The sequence below is a fragment of the Somniosus microcephalus genome, chromosome 8 (genome assembly GCF_052327205.1).
Source record: "Somniosus microcephalus isolate GS21.2 chromosome 8, FLI_Smic_1.0, whole genome shotgun sequence".
NCBI classification, from domain to species: domain Eukaryota; kingdom Metazoa; phylum Chordata; class Chondrichthyes; order Squaliformes; family Somniosidae; genus Somniosus; species Somniosus microcephalus.
In genome coordinates this window covers 97,553,936-97,571,801 of record NC_140994.1, presented here as the reverse complement: position 1 = coordinate 97,571,801, position 17,866 = coordinate 97,553,936, and the positions used below count along the sequence as shown (strand labels likewise).

The following is a 17,866-nucleotide window of genomic DNA, read 5'->3' as shown; positions in this document are numbered from 1 at the left end:
GGGAATATGTGGGAATAACCTTTTGTAATCTTGCTTATTCATGACCGTCAATGCCGATCCAGTGTCCAATTCCATCTTCACTTGGACTCCTGCTATCTGAAGTGTGACCCAGATTGTTTGGAGGTCTGCTTCATTACCAACATTGTGTACTCTTAGACTACCCAGTTCATTACTGCTGGAGTCTGAATTTGACTTCTGTTCGTTCGAACTGTTCTCTGTCACCTTGTGTACCTTTCTGTACTTTTCCTGCGGTGACTTTTTGTTGCTGGTCTTCTTTCCTGACCGGCATACTTTAGCTATGTGACCAAGCCTGCCACATTTTCTGCATTCCTGATTTTTGAACCAGCACTGGTTCTGATCGTGCGTTGTCTTTCCACAACGATAACATTTTACTGTACCCAAGACCATTTGATTGGTGCTGAGTTCCAGTGACCGTAGCTGCATTTCCGCAGTGCCTCTCGCTGCTGCTTCGTGCGATGCTGCAATAGTGATAGCTTTATCAAGCGTAAGATCATTCTCCTCAAGCAGTCGCTTTTGTGTTCCTTCTTTTAACAATCCACACACAAATTTATCTCTCAGCGCATCTGCTAGTCCTGTTCCAAACTGATAGTACTTTGATAGCTTACGCAGTTCAATTAAAAATTCAGCATTGCTTTCGTCTTTCAGCTGCGTTCTTCTGTAAAATTTAAATCATTCCGCTTTCATCAGTGGCGTGGGGTTTAAATGATTTTTCAGGACAGTAACAATATTCACGAAAGTCTGATCCGCCGGTTTATCTGGTGATAGAAGGTGCTTCAATAGCCCGTGTGTCTTCGCACCCATTGAGCTTAATAAGGTTAGTGCTTTCTCATCATCTGGTACCTTATTTGCTTTACAATAAACTTCCATGCGTTCTACATACGTGGTCCAATCTTCGATATCGCTATCAAAGGTATTAATGTTCCCATGTTTAGGCATCCTTGCAAGTTTTTAAATTTTTCTTTTTCTCAAAATGGCGGCTTCCCGTGCTTGTCTTCTTCCCCCGCCTACTAAAATGGCGGCTTCCCGCGCTTGGCGGTCTTTCCCGCGCTCGTCTTCTTCCCCCGCCGACTACAATGGTGGATTCCCGCGTTTGCCTTCTTCCCCCGCTGGCTGCAATGGCGATTGCCTTGCTGCTGCCGTTCTCGCCTCCCCAGCGGTTCTCAATTCCCCGACGCTGCTTTTACTCCCCCGCGGTTCCCGTGGGCATTCACGCTTCCCCTGCTGTTGCACCTCTCAGCCCCGCATGCAGCCCGGTCCTTTACACCGGCTGCGTTTGAGTTCTCCGCGGCTCTCGTGCCTTAAGCTGCCCCAGTCGCTGCGCCTCTCGGCCTCGATTGCAGCCCGGCCCTTTTCACCGGCCGTGGTCGAGTTCTCCACCCTTTTTCCTCCGTTTTCCCTCCCCCACTCCACAGTCAACGCGGTCGACTTTCTGCTCGTGTCGCTGATCGGCTTACCCACCACCGTGGTAGAAGGGATGATCACTGCCTGTCGCTGATGGAGGGCTTCGTGGTCAGAATTTTTCTTTTTAACCCGGGTTCTCGATGCCTCCCGTGCGATGGTGCTCAGCAGGATGATGAGGGCGGATGCCTCTTCTTAACGCCTGTTCTGGGGACGAAGCTGCCTTGGATGTAAAACTGCCGCAGGGTAAGATCGGACTCGTCGCCACTGTTAAGTCTGTGTGTCCCAGTTATGCTTATTATAAATCACTGGACACAGACCACAAGAATAACTTTAACAGGTCTTTACTATTCGGAGGTCAGGGCTAAACTGCCCAGTAAATCACTACACAACGCTTATATACCGGTGTGGTCACCACCGGTACTACAGTATACAGCAGCCAAGAGAAAGTAGTACATCTCTTAAGGTAGTTCTCTTAAGGTGGAACAGGTTACATACACCACAGTACTGACTCTCCTATATTCTCCCAGCTATAGATTTTTGATGTGAACATCTAAACAGCGAGCATTCGCCGGCTATTCCACAATGGAGCATATCACAGGCAGGCCTGAAACTGATTGCCTGACTCTCAGTTTGGATACTGAGATAAACAGATACACACTTACCTTGAGTGATCCTGTGCCTGGTCTTTGCTCCCCTGACCCCTGAGTTATATTTGGCCAATTATATCAGTCTGACTGCTGTCCCAGCACAGGCTGGACATCAAACCCAGACCCTGGTCTGTTTGTCCGAGTATCACTTGGGAGGTTGACCTGGCCATGTGGAGAGTGATCAGCTGGTTGTTTGATGTATACTGACTCCCTGCTGTTGTGTGTTTTCGAGGTGCTTTCTGTCAGAATCATTAATGTAAAGGAGCTGGTTATCGGGCTCATTGTGCACTGGCTCCAGTGACAGATGTCCAATACAGATAGGGTGTCTTGGAGTCTGTGAGAGGGATGTTAGAGCTGGATCACGGCAGCACAAACAAGATCAAAGAGAGATGAAAAAATACCATCAGAGTGCGGCTGATATTACAGTGCTCAGGTGAGATTCCATTTCACGGGCTGGTCTGAGTCACTGTGGTGGGGACAAGAGGCCGCGGCATGTGGGAACATCTGAGCCGCGTTTGCAGGTGTAATTACAAGACTGTTCACCATGATATCCCCATACACAAACACAAGCCCCAAGGGAATAAAGGCGAGGACACAATGGAAAATGAAACTGAGAGCAACTGGTAGCCATGGCTGGGCCCAGGTGCCATTCATCTGAATAACATCAAGCTGTGTAGTACCCTAAGGAGCCAGTAACTCCTCCAGCACTCACCTTCTCCTAGGGTGAAGCTTCCCAACAAATAAAAAACAGAAAATGCTGGAAACACTCAGCAGGCCAGGCAGCAACTGTGGCGAGAGAGAGAAACACAGTCCACGTTTCAGGTCGATGACCTTGCATCAGAACTCTGTCTAACTCTCACCTCAGTGCCACATCTGCTGGTGGCTTGACTTGTGCCTTCAGACAGACGGAAGGATGCTGCAGGCTCCGCCTGTAGAGGACCGGCCCGCCCTCACACAGCGTGCAGCACAGCTCGGTCCCTCTGCAGTGTCAGCAGCTCCTCGCCAAACCAGGACAGTGGCTTTCAGCAGAGTCATTATTCCTCCTTCAACAAGCTGCACTCACCAAAATGTTGCAGCAAATTCTACGAGAAATGTACATCGAGCCAGAGCTTCTGGCAGAGCTGAATGATGAACAGAAGCAAATTCTCTTTTATAAGATGAGAGAAGAGCAGGTGAGGAGATGGAGAGAGAGAGAAGAGAAGGCAGAGGGAGAAAAGACACAAAACAAACACAGCTCAAAAACAGGTAAAACATTAAAGAATAAACAAAATAGAAGGTATATTTTTAACAAACACTTGAACTCTGAGACATATTGTTTGAGACAGTGTAGAGGGAGATTTACTCTGTATCTAACCCGTGCTGTACCTGCCCTGGGAGTGTTTGACGGGACAGTGTAGAGGGAGCTTTACTCTGTATCTAACCTGGGCTGTACCTGCCCTGGGAGTGTTTGATGGGACAGTGTAGAGGGAGATTTACTCTGTATCTAACCTGGGCTGTACCTGCCCTGGGAGTGTTTGATGGGACAGTGTAGAGGGAGATTTACTCTGTATCTAACCTGGGCTGTACCTGCCCTGGGAGTGTTTGATGGGACAGTGTAGAGGGAGCTTTACTCTGTATCTAACCTGGGCTGTACCTGCCCTGGGAGTGTTTGATGGGACAGTGTAGAGGGAGCTTTACTCTGTATCTAACCCGTGCTGTACCTGCCCTGGGAGTGTTTGATGGGACAGTGTAGAGGGAGCTTTACTCTGTATCTAACCTGGGCTGTACCTGCCCTGGGAGTGTTTGATGGGACAGTGTAGAGGGAGCTTTACTCTGTATCTAACCTGGGCTGTACCTGCCCTGGGAGTGTTTGATGGGACAGTGTAGAGGGAGATTTACTCTGTATCTAACCTGGGCTGTACCTGCCCTGGGAGTGTTTGATGGGACAGTGTAGAGGGAGATTTACTCTATCTAACCCGTGTTGTACCTGCCCTGGGAGTGTTTCATGGGACAGTGTAGAGGGAGATTTACTCTATCTAAACCCGTGCTGTACCTGCCCTGGGAGTGTTTGATGGGACAGTGTAGAGGGAGATTTACTCTGTATCTAACCCGTGTTGTACCTGCCTTGGGAGTGTTTGATGAGACAGTGTAGAGGGAGATTTACTCTGTATCTAACCCGTGCTGTACCTGCCCTGGGAGTGTTTGACGGGACAGTGTAGAGGGAGCTTTACTCTGTATCTAACCCGTGCTGTACCTGCCTTGGGAGTGTTTGATGGGACAGTGTAGAGGGAGATTTACTCTGTATCTAACCCGTGTTGTACCTGCCCTGGGAGTGTTTGATGGGACAGTGTAGAGGGAGATTTACTCTGTATCTAACCCGTGCTGTACCTGCCCTGGGAATGTTTGATGGGACAGTGTAGAGGGAGATTTACTCTGTATCTAACCCGTGTTGTACCTGCCTTGGGAGTGTTTGATGGGACAGTGTAGAGGGAGATTTACTCTATCTAAACCCGTGCTGTACCTGCCCTGGGAGTGTTTGACGGGACAGTGTAGAAAGAAAGACTTACATTTATATAGAGCCTTTTACAACTACTGGACGTCTCAAAGCGCTTTGCAGCCAATTAAATACTTTTGAAGTGGAGTCACTGTTGCAATGTGGGAAACGCAGCAGCCAATTTGCGCACAGCAAACTCCCACAAACAGCAATTTGATAATGACCAGATAATCTGTTTTTGTTATGTTGGTTGAGGGATAAATATTGGCCAGGGCACCGGGGCTAGCTCCCCTATTCCTCTTCAAAATAGTGCTGTGGGATCTTTTACATCCACCTGAGAGCAGACGGGGCCTCGGTTTAATATCTTATCCGAAAGACGACACCTCCGACAGTGCAGCACTCCCTCAGCACTGCACTGGAGTGTCAGCCTAGCTTTATGTGCTCAAGTCAATTGAACCCACAACCTTCTGACTCAGAGGCGAGTGTGCTACCTACTTTTTTAAAATATAAATATACTTTATTGAACATTAAGAACATTTACAACATCTTGATCATTTCATTGTATGATACAAATCAATTCCGCCGCTCTGCACAGCCATTCCGCCACCACATTTTAACATCAAAACCTGAAGTTTAATTTGTCTCCTGTAACATATATTAATCGATTGTACTTTAAAAATTGGTTGTAAAATACTATCCTTAAATTCCTTTCTGAATAAAACATCCACAGAGCCTTATAATGATCTTTTAGCTTATATTTAAAATACTCTTTTAGATTAATTGTCCTCCCCTTAAAAAACAGCACATTCCTTCTTTGCACAATCACGAATCTAGCCAAACTGAACATTAAATTAATTGCCGCTCCGCTTGTTGTGTCTGTGTGTTGATAGAGACACTGAAGACAGGAGTTGGTTTGATAGGTGTTTACTAAACAAAGTCTGGAGGGGAACTAACGGATACAACACAATACTCAGGCTTATATAGCCGAGTGGCCATTACCGGCATTACAGTACGCATGGGGCTCTTAAAGGCACATACACTACAATTCCTCCCCTTTTAGCTAACCAGTACATAGGCCTAGAAATTCAGTATAGACACGTTTGGGGCGCTATAGCCGGGCGGTCGCTAAATTTTGCGCCCGGCGCAGCTTAGCGCCACCTTCGCCGATATTCAGTTGCATCGCCCCAAGAGGTTGCTGCTGTGCTAAAGCAGGCGATGCATGACTATCATTAGGCGCTAAGCCGGCGATCCGGGGCGCTAACACCGAGGACGGGTGCAGCGCAGGTGCGGAGAGTTGCACAATGAAGGCAGACACGCTGGCGCCAGTCAGCTCTTAAAGGGGAAGGGTCGACTTGTTTGGCTGCCATGCCCTGCACACTGCAGCCCTGAAGCAAGGCCTGAGCATTGCTGCTTCATCAGTTCTACGCCCTCAACCATGGGGAAGCCCGCTATTCTTCCAAATCCCATTGTACGCTCTTGCTGCTTGTCCAGGGTCATGGGGAAGGAGATGTCCTGACGTCTCCTTCTGAAAAGGGCATTGTTCACCTGGCGGATGCAGCGATGTACCACGAACTGGGAGATGTTGGCAATGTTCCCAGTAGCGGATTGGAAGGAGCCGGTGGCATAGAAGTTGAGAGCCACCGTCACCTTCACTGCCACCAACAGAGACGTCCTGCTCCTCAGCTGTGGCTGCAGATCTCTGCGAAGCAGGTGGCAGATCTCAGTGCCCACCTCCCTTCTGAATCGCAGCCTCCGAACACACTGCTCCTCAGACATGTTCAGATATGAGAACTGCTGGCGATATACCCTGGGTGGGTAAGGCCTCCTGTGCCGACACCTGTTGGCCCTTCTCCGTCTGGCCATGACTGGCACTCTCTCACGGCGTCTCTGATCCCTTTGAATGCAATGCAGAAAGCCAACGTTTCCACCCATTGTAGCCCCCATTACAGTATATGTGGCGACTCAAGGCTATGGCACTGAAAGTGAAATCCAAGTGCAAAGCTCTGGCCTGAAGCCAGAAGTACCTGTCCGAGTGTTGAGCCAAAGCAGAAAGCTCTCTACCTTGGTCTCTCTGCAAAGATCCGTCTTTCAAGAAGGAGTGCTGCGAAATGGCAGCCTTTTCTAGTGCAGGAGGAGTGCCCTTTAATTTGCGCCCCCCGCGCCCCGCATCGACTGAGAACCGTTCCCCTCTACCAGTCGCTAGGGGCGCCAGGCGCACAATAGGGCGTCGCGACTGAATTTCCGGTTTGGGGCGCACAAAGGGCGTTGCACGAGGAAATGGCGTCAGGATCTGCGCGCGCAGCTGAGCGCGCGCAAAGACTTTGCGCCACCGCTAAATCGTGAGTGAAGTTGGGGAGAGGCGCAGATCGCGCTGCGCCCGGCCGCTAGCCGCCTAGCGCCCAACATCTACACCTCCTAAGGCGCTACCGGCTGGCGCAAGCAACTGAATTTCTAGGCCATAATATTTTAAGTAATTATTAATTACATGTTACAAGAAAAATAATCTATACATTGCTGCAGTTAATTAATTATAAGTCAGTCTCTCTGGAGGCTTCCTGACTCAGTCCGGATAACGCCTCGGTGGTGTAGTAGTTTCTGGTGGTGTAGTAGGTTCTTTTGGCAAGGCTGATTCGGCTTGAATGCCAGTGTCGGGTTCATCGGGTTCCAGTATCACCGGATCGGAGGTAGATATAGGTACCTCTACTTCATCGTTAGGCGTATAGAGTTGTGGTGTAGGTTGTCTCTTTTCGGATGACTCTATGATTTGGTCAGCATGGTGCCTTATTATGCTTTCTCCGATGTCCACGGTATACATCAGCGGTCCTAGTCGTGTGCAGATAGTTCCAGGCTGCCATTTCTCGGTACGGTAGTCCCGGGCCAAAACTTGTTGACCTATCTGGAAGGTTCAAGTTGGCCTTTCATTCATGCCTTGAAATTGCCGGTTCTCCACGTCCCTTCTGATTTTGGGCTTGATCAAATCCAGCCGGAATCTTAGGCTTCTATTGAAGAACATTATGGTGGGAGTTTGGTTTGTAACCATGTGTGTTGCATTCCTGTATGCGAACAAGAAGTTATCCACCTTGTGCTGAAGTTTTATGTCTTCATTACTGTTGTGTATGTAATATGTGTGCTACTTTGAACCTATGGACAGGACTGCACTACTTGTAGGGCGTAGTGATACGCAGTACCACTCCTGGCCATGGGGTATAAATAGTACTGTGGGTACGTATACCAGTACCTATACCTATGTATAGTCCCTACCTCCAACCAGTAAAGACCTGTTTTATTGTTACTGATTAAGTCTGAGTATTAATTACTTGAACAACTCACAGATTTAACACTGGCGACGAGTCTGATTCGGACCCTGCGGCAGTCACTCCACGGCAGCTTCGTCCACAGCCAGGACGTTGCAGAGAGGTTTCCACCCTCTCCACCCCACTGGAAGACATCCTGACCTCGGAGCCTCCATCGGCGACCGTCAGCTTCTTCTCCAGCTTGGTGGTGGGTAAGCCGTTGTCTGAGCCGGGCAGCGACGCGACAGGCAGTCGACCGCGTTGGCCGCACGAACGGGGCTGGGGGAGCAGGAGGAATAGGGCGCGAGAGCCGCTTCGAGCGGGAGGCGTTTCAACGGAGCGATCGCATCTCCTGATAAGAGCCGAGAGCCGCTTCGCGATCCAGCGATCGCAGCCGCTGATAAGGGCCGCACTCGGGCGATCGCGGCGAAGATAACGGCCGCACTCGGGGGCTGAAGGGAGACGGCGTTGGGGGACGGGTGAAGACCGCCAAGCGCGGGAAAACCGCCATTTTGTGGGCGGAGGACGACGGCAAGAGCGGGAAGCCGCCATCTTGGATAGCAGTAAAGAAAATAAAATCTGAGAAATTGCAAATCTACAATGCCTAAACACGGGAATATTAGCACCTTTGATAGTGACCTCGAAGATTGGGCCATATATGTTGAAAGAGTAAAAAATTATTGTAAGGCCAATAAAATTCGTGACCAAGATAAAGCTCTAACATTATTAAATTTAATGGGTGCGAAGACATACGGGCAATTGAAACACCTGTTATCACCAGATGAACCGGCGGATAAGACGTTCGATGAGATTGTTACTGTCCTGAAAGATCATCTAAACCCCACGCCGCTGATGCTAGCGGAACGATTTAAATTTTACGACAGAAGGCAGCTACAGCATGAAAGCAATGCTGAATACTTGCTGGAATTGCGTAAATTAGCGAAATATTGCCAGTTTGGAACGGGACTGACAGAGGCACTTCGAGACAAATTTGTGTGTGGTTTATTTAAACAGGATACACAAAAGCGACTGCTCGAGGAGAATGAGCTGATGCTTGAGAAGGCGGTCACTATGGCAGCAGCACACGAAGCCGCAGCGAGAGGCACGGCAGTAATGCAGCTACGGTCACCGGAGCTCAGTGCACACAAATTGGGTGTGAGTTCTGGCAAATGTTATCGTTGTGGAAAGACAACGCATGATCAGAACCAGTGTTGGTTTAAAAACCAAGAATGTAGAACTTGTGGTAGGCTTGGACATATAGCTAGAGTATGCAGGTCAGCGAAGAAGACCAGCAACAAGAAGTCACCGCAAGGAAAATACGCAAAGGTACACAAGGTGACCGAACAGGAGTCCGATTCAGACGCTAGCAGTAATGAACTGGCTAGCTTAAGCTGTAATGAACTGGCTAGCTTAAGAGTACTCAACGCTGGTAAGGGTGCAGACCTCCAGACAATTTGGGTCACTCTTCAGATAGAAGGAGTCCAAGTAAAACTGGAATTGGACACTGGATCGGCATTGACGGTCATAAATAAGAAAGATTACGGAAAGTTATTCCAACATATTCCCCTACAGGATACGGGGATTATATTGGAAACATACACGGGGCAAAGAGTGTACCCCATCGGGAAAATAGAGGTTGCAGTGGTCCACACGGGAGTGGATTAGGAAAATGAATATGGACTGGCATTTCCTACAAACAATAACGAGTGAGAACTCGGTGAAGATAGTCGGCCCAGACTCTGGAACGGATGATGGTAAGCCCAACTCAGGTGCAAAAGACAAAGTTTCAGCACAGAATTCCACTGAGCAACAACAACATAGTTTAACTGTGGATTCTGAGTCTGGCAAGTCTACTGATGTGCCCATTTCTGAGGGACACCGGGCTCGAACTCAACTCCATTTCAAACTACAACAGCAATTAGAACAAATGCTTCGCCGTTTTGAGCAAGAGTTGAATGCAACGAAAGAGTTCTTTGATATAGAGTTGGAGAATCTGGAAAGACAACAGAAGCAGCTGATGGAGAAAATGGAGCAGGAGCACACAAAACGTCTGATGTCAGAGGAGTTAACGGTCAGCCAACTCCTGCATATGCTGAAGGACAGGACTCTGAAATGGGAAAAACTTGAACATGAACTTCAATATTCAAACGAAAGGGGTTCGGAGCTCTCAAAGGTTATTGGAAGAGCTGAGGTGGCAACACAGACTGAGATGACTGCAACAGAGCAGCCCTTGGATGCCAAAAGTACGCTGACTCACGTCAACGTAGAACAACAGACCGCTGAAACAGCTGCTCCGGTAGAGGGATTGCATAGTCCGATCAATCAATCTCCAAAGGAAGTTGAAGTATTAAAGTCACAAATGAGGTCACTAGTAAACGACTTGCTGAAAGCCCAGAAAAAGCTGGATGCAGAGGTACACATGAAGAAGTCTCTTCAGGAAAGATGTCTGGATTTGGAACAAGAGCTGGCTAACGTCCAGCTGGGTATGGAGGAAATAGAAGACCCTCTCGCTGGCCTAGATCAGGACGACACCGAATATTACTATGTCCTGTCCTGCCCAACTTGTAACTTCGACTCCCACCATACAGAAATCATGGAGGAGCACCGAAAGTCTACGGAACATCGGGAGAAGGTGGCTCTACTACGGAAAAAGGAGGAAGAGAAGGAGGAACTGCGCATGCAGCTGGCAGCTGACAGTGGAGCCCAGAGAGTCTCCAAGAAGCAGAAAAGGAAAAGTCGAAACAGAAGATGACCCATCTGAACCATTATTACCTCTACCAGATCACACACGTGGTCCCTCCGAACGGAGCCAATTCAGTTCGGAAGTTCAAACTGTTAAATCCATGGAAGGACTATTGAATGAGTCACTCCAGCAACGTGAACCGACTCCACCACAGAGATTGAATCTGTGAACTGTTTTCCGCAGAGACTGAATCTGTGATCTGTTTTGACATGAAGTTATCTATGTATCTATGTTATTCTGTTATGTAAACCTGAAGTTATATATGTATATAGGTTATTACGTTATGTTAAATGGGGAGATGACTGTAAAGCTAAGAAGGGAGGAATGTTGTGTATGTAATATGTGTGCTACTTTGAACCTATGGACAGGACTGCACTACTTGTAGGGCGTAGTGATACGCAGTACCACTCCTGGCCATGGGGTATAAATAGTACTGTGGGTACTGATCTCCCCTCAGTTCCCGCCTGTGGGCATGAAGTAAAGACCTATGTATAGTCCCTACCTCCAACCAGTAAAGACCTGTTTTATTGTTACTGATTAAGTCTGAGTATTAATTACTTGAACAACTCACAGATTTAACAATTACCCATGGCCTTTATGGCCTTCTTGAAGGTCTGGACAAACCTTTCAGCCAATCCATTGGTGGCGGGATGGTATGGGGCGGACGTGTAGTGCTTAACCCCATTGTTTTTTAAGAACTTCCTGAATTCTTTGGACACAAATTGCGGTCCATTATCAGAACAGATCTGTTCCGGCAGCCCATTCCTGGCAAATATGGTCCTTAATACTGTGATGGTTTTTTCCGTGGTGGTGGAGGACATCTTGATTACCTCCGGCCACTTGGAGTGTGCATCAACCGCGATTAAGAACATTGAGTCCATAAATGGACCAGCAAAGTCGATGTGTACCCTTTGCCAGGGAGATGAGGGCCACTCCCATGGATGTAGAGGGGCTTGGGGTGGAGCGTTTTGGACCTTCTGGCATCCTAGGCAGCTCTTGGTCATTTCTTCGATGTCTCCATCGATACCTGGCCACCATACAAACGCTCTGGCGAGGTTCTTCATTTTCACTCCACCCAGATGCCCCTCGTGAAGCTCCTTTAGCACTTTATCCTGGAGTTTGGGTGGAATCACCACTCTGGATCCACACATCAAGGTTCCTCGGCACACTGACAGCTGTTCTCTTCTTTGCGAGAATGCTGGCAACAGTGGTTCGCCATGTGCTGGCCATCCCTTCACCGTTAAGTCGTAGACTCGTGAGAGAGTCGGGTCATTTCTCGTTTCCTTTTCAATGGCAGAATTTGTTACTGGTAGACATTCCACTATGGTTGAGTGGAACATCTCCACTGGGTCTACTGTAGGTGCCTCTTCTACCATTGGCAACGGTAGGCGCGATAAACTGTCAGCATTCCCATGCTGTTTTGATCCTTTGTATTCTATGTTGTATTGGTGTGCCCGTAGAAAAAGGGACCACCTCTGTAGCCTTTGCGCTGTCATAATGGGAACACCCTTTTTAGGGTTGAATATGGAGATGAGGGGTTGATGGTCAGTCAACAAGGTAAATTTTTGTCCGTGTAGGTAATGGTTGAATTTCTTCACTCCCCATACCAGGCTGAGTGCTTCCCTGTCGATTTGGGCATAGTTACGCTCAGCTGAGTTCAATGAACATGACGCAAAAGCTATCGGCCGTTCCGAGCCATCAGGGAATTTATGCAATAATACTGCTCCTATGCCGTAAGGGGATGCATCGCACGCCAGTCTGATTGGCAGTGATGGGTTGTAATGAGCCAAAACTTCTTTGGACGTGATTAAGTCTTTGCATTTATGGAAGGTACGTTTACAGTCTTCGCTCCATTTCCAAATTACTCCTGTTTGTAGCAGTTCATTAAGAGGGTGTAGAAGAGTTGATAAGTTCGGTAAAAATTTATGATAGTAATTTATTAATCCCAGGAACGACCTTAATTGTGAAACATTTTCAGGTGCTGGGGCTTTTATGACCGCTTCAATTTTTTCAGGTGACTTATGCAACCCTTCCTTATTAATTATGTGGCCACAATATGATATTTGATTTTGGAAAAATTCGCACTTGGGGCGATTTGCTCGTAGGCCCCGTTCTCTCAGCCTAGTGAGCACCTGCTCCAAATTGGCAAGGTGCTCGTTGTCGTTTTCTCCTGTTACAAGGATGTCGTCTAGGCAGCATTGAGTCCCCGGAATCCCTTGGAGGACTTGCTCCATAGCTTTTTGCCAGATAGCTGGAGCGGATGCTACTCCGAAAACCAGTCGATTGTACTGGTACAGACCTTTGTGTGTATTTAAAGTGAGATATTTTTTAGAGGCCTCTTCAACATCCATCTGTAGATATGCCTGTGCCAAGTCAATTTTGGTGAAATGTTTCCCTCCGGATAGTGAGGCGAAAATATCTTCTATCCTCGGAAGAGGATACTGTACCGTGTGAAGGACCGGGTTTACAGTCACCTTGAAGTCTCCACAGATGCGAATTTTTCTCTGTTCTTCAGATTTATCATTCTTCAATGCTTTCTTCATGACTGGGACGATGGGTGTTGCCCACTCGCTCCAATCTATTTTAGATAATACGCCTGCCTTTTCCAAATTCTCCAGCTCTGCCTCGACTGCTGGACGAATTGCGTATGGCACTGGTCTTGCCTTATAAAACTTGGGAATTGCTGCATCTTCCACTTTTATTGAGGCGGTGATGCCTTTCAAGGTTCCTAGTTTCTCTTGAAACACTTCCTTGGCGTTGGCCAAGATGTCTTTTAATCGTTCAGGTATGACGTCATCGTCATTTTTTTCCTTACTGGTCACCGTCAGTGCCTGAATGGAGTGCCAGTCTAAACGTATTTTCCTGATCCATTCACGTCCAAACAGCGGTGGACCACCATCTTGTAGAACGTATAAATACAACTTCTGTATTTCCTTGCCGTTGTATACAACAGGCACCCTTATTTTTCCTTTGGGGTATACTTTCTGCCCCGTATATGTTTTCAAGATAATGGATGTGTCTTTTAAAGGTATATGCGGAAATAGCCGCTCGTAATCCCGTCGATTTATGATGGTCAGAGCTGATCCTGTATCTAGCTCCATTTTAACTGGGGACCCTGCTATTGTGAGGGTAACCCAAATGTTCTGGTAATCTTCTTTGGCAATTACATTATGTAATTTGAGAGAGCTTAGTCTCTTGTTCCCGGAGTCGCTATCGCTCTTCTGGTCTTCGGAGCTACTGTCCGTCATCATTTGTACCTTTCTGTGCTTTTCCTTATTGATTTTTTTCCTGTTAGTGGATTTTTTGTTTCCAGATCGGCATACACGTGTAATGTGTCCCATCTTTCCGCATTGCCTGCATGCTTTGTCCTTGAACCAGCAGTCCCTCTGGTCATGGGTGGACCTGCCGCAGCGATAACATCTCTCGAAACCCCGTGTCATTTCATGGGTGCCGAAGTCCTGTGGCTTTTGCTGTATCTCTGCAGCTCTCGGGCAGACTCTCCTGCAATCCCCATCTCAAAATTGAGTCCCACGGGATTCCCATTCTCGCTCTTCGGTCCCCACCCAGCAAAAAAGCTTCACACAACTGTCGAACATAGTACTTAAAGTCATTTCACTGCGGACACAACACCAGTAAATGGGACAGAGTCTCATCCCATGTCCCACACACTGGGCAAGTTGCCGCCTCCACTCACCCAATCTTACACAAGACCGTCATGGTAAAAATCCGGTTATGAGTCAACTTGAAATCCAGTTCAATCCACTCTGGACATTTAAAATTCGCCCACACTCCCTTTCAAATTCTGTTGAAGTCCAGCTGTGGGTATATACTCTGCCAAAACTCCTGACCAGCAGGTGTCTTGAATCTCCATTTTCTAAATACCTCATAGAAATCTCGAGTATTACAGTTGTCAAATTGGACCAACTCTCCCCCTTTCTCCAGTATGAAGCTTGGAAAAGCAGGATGCATTTTACTTCCTTTGGAGATTTGCGCATTTATTTCTTCCATCCAATCCTGTGGCATTGCCCTCACAATCTTCTCATGCATAATTACTATTGCTTTTTCCTCTACCTCCTGATCCTCCTCCCACACCATGTCCCTCACTATCGCTTCCGGCAACCAACCTGGAATCACCTCGTATAATACTGTACATCTTTCACAGATATAATCCCAGCTTTTATAAAAGCTTGATTAAATAAAACCTCTCCTTCGATGTTGACACACCTGTTCAAAAATAAGGGCTGTTCTAAAAATTCCTCAGCCCCCTTGGGCATAAACTGCACACTTTTTAAAAATTGTGCCCAAGTCTCTACAACCCCCTCCTATCCCACTTCGTTTTTAAAAATGCTCAAAACAACTCTTCCAAAAACTTGTGTTTGACTTCTCAAGAAATCTCCTCACCCATTTGATTCTAAAGGATTTTTTCTTCAAATCAGTATCTGGGAAATTGAGTCCTCCCTGATTTCTCTGTCCAATGATGGTATTGTAAGTCACCAAGGCTGGTTTCCCTTCCCATAAAAACCTCACACAAGCCTCTCGGATGGACTTTTCTGCCCACTCAGGAATATCCTCCACCGTCAATAAGTACCATAGCTTAGAAATCAGGAGGGCAGACACCACTGTCACTCTTCCTTGCACTTTCAACCACCTTGTTTCCCATCTTCCCAAAATCTTTTTAATTTTCATAACCTTCGGTTCCCAATTTAATCGATCCACTTCATCCCTGTCTTTCTTGCACCCCCAGAACTTCCAAAACCTCCACCGCCTTAAAGGGACATTCCCCTAACCATTCCCCCCTACCCCTCCCTACAACCAGGCATTGGGACTTACTATAATTCACTCTGGCTCCTGAAGCTCTACAATATTCCTCCACTACATCCATAGCTTTCCTCACTGACTCCCCATTTCTCAATGTTAAGGTTGTGTCATCTGCATATTGGTATATCACCGACACCAGCCCAGAACTGGGGACCACAATCCCAACTACACCTTGTTTCTTTCACAGCATGTAACCTAATGGTTCTGCTACCAATGTGTACAACAATGGGGACAGGGGACAACCCTGTCTCACTGATCTCTGTATCGGAAAATACTTGGATAAAAAACCATTACATTTAACACAGCTAAATATGTTTGAATAAAAAATCCTTATCCACTGAATGAACTTTTCCTTGAAACCAAATGCTTCCAAAACCTTCACTAAAAACTCATGAGAGACCCTGTCAAAGGCTTTCTCTTGATCTATCTTTAATACATAGGCCTCCCTCCCACTCTCTTCCATGAGCTCTATCGCATCTCGGATTGAGACCACAGAGTCTGCGATGTCCCGGCCTATGACTCCATAGGACTGAGAGGGCCAAACTATCTGCGGTAACACCTCCTTCAAACGATTTGCCATAACCCTCGCCAAGATCTTATAATCCACATTTAATGTGATGGGCCTCCAATTCTTCAGATCCCGTCTATCACCTTTATTTTTATAAGCTAAGCTTATGATCCCTCTCCTCATAGATGGGGCCAGGCTTCCCTCAATTTTAATTTCCTTAAAAACTTCTAAGAGCAATGGACTTAAAATCTCGCAAAATTCTTTATAAAATTCTGCACTTAGTCCATCGGACCCTGGGCTTTCCCCCCCCCCCTTCATTCCACTTATTGCTACTTTTATTTCCGCTAATCCTATTTCTTTGTCACACATGCTTCTCTCACCCTCCTTTAAACCCTCTTCAATAAAAGCAGTAACCTTCTCCATCGCCAAATTGGAAATGTCTTCTTTAGTATATAACTCTTGATAAAAGCTGCTAGCCGCCTCTAAAATCTCCCCACTTTCATGAATGATCTTCTCCCCAACCTTCAACTCTTCAATTAACGATAATCTCTGTCGCAGCTTCTCTTGCTCTAGAAAATATCTAGTGCATCTTTCGCTCTCCAATGCATCTCTAGCCTTTGCATGGAGAATGGCCCCCTTGCATTTTTCAGCTTGCAATAATTCCCACTCTTCCTTTAGCACCCGGAACTTAGTCTCCGCTCCCTTATCCCCTCCGTCAACTGCTTTACAGACATCCGTAAACCTTTTATTTATATTCTCTTCTCGACGCTGGTTAGCTGCCGCCCTCTTTTTCTCATAACGTACCAAAAAACTTTTACCTCATATTTGAAATTATCCCACCAAACTCTTCTTTCTTTCAAGAACAAAGGTTCCTTCCGAGCATCCTTTATTGGCCCAGAAATTTGGGTCAGGGGCTTCCCGCGGGTGCAAGCCCCCGACCTGCACTTACCTTGCGCGCCGGCCGTTGAGCTGTGGGGCCCCGTGGAATTCCGCACCGGGGCCTGGCCCAGCTGCCGGCACGCAGTGCTTGCGTGTCCCAGGGGCGTAGTTAGTGCGATGCGTCCCCTGGGATCACGTGGGCCATGGGCAGCCAATCGGCGCAGGGAAAATCCCATTCATAAGTAGTGACAGGAAGACCTGTCAAAACTTATAAATACTACGAAAAATAGTAGTAAACCTTCAAATAAATTTTTAAAAATCATCACACTTTTTAAATAAACTATAAATTACATTAAATAACTATTTTAAACAATAATTTAAATTTTTGAAAAAAATAATTTTATATTCAAACGGGGCTAAAAATAAACTTCCCTTGCTTTAAAGTATTTAAAAATAATAAACCTGTGTAAAAAATGTTTTAATTTTAATTAATTGACCACTTACCTTTTAAAATGCAGGCCTTACACCTGGTTTTTACATTTCTAAAATCTAAAGACTTACCCTCACGGAAAAACCTGTAAAAAAATCGTAAGTTCAAAGCGCACGCGCAGACTCCCGCGCGCACGCATTCGACCTCTGAACCCCTTCATTCAGAGGAACGGAAGTGCTGGTTTCCCACGCATGCGCAGTGCATGCAGGAAACCGGCACTTCCATCGGGCCCACGCGTGAGTACCCCGTGCGTACTCACCCGTGGAGACCCGAGTTTCTGGGCCATTATATTTATAATCCCTTCTTTATAAGCAATTTCTTTCAGGTATTGATTGTTTAAAATCCATACCCCTGAGCCGATCTTAACTCTGCTGTTCCTAATTCTAAGAACCAAAGCCAAATGATCACTAAAAAATACTTTTTTTAATAAATCTCCATCACCTCAGAACTTAACCCTTCCTGCATTAACACAAAATCTATTCGGCTCTGTTTTAAAACCTCACCTATCCAACCTGATCTGGAGAACTCCCTTTTTATGGGGTTCCGGTCCCTCCATAAGTCTCTCAAATTTAAATTTGCCATCATTTTTACAG

General features: G+C 46.7%; 1 protein-coding gene across 1 annotated transcript in view; it reads left to right on the top strand.

The window, feature by feature from the left end:
- Positions 1-3,136: 3,136 nt before the first annotated feature.
- The window catches only part of LOC147113718 (SH2 domain-containing protein 4B-like), a 222,728-nt gene continuing 207,998 nt past the window's right edge, over positions 3,137-17,866 (top strand). The window contains exons 1-2 of the mRNA XM_085996151.1: positions 3,137-3,271; positions 5,869-5,888. Of these exons, the coding sequence (XP_085852277.1) occupies positions 3,137-3,271; positions 5,869-5,888 (155 nt within the window). The remainder of the gene's footprint in view (positions 3,272-5,868; positions 5,889-17,866) is intronic.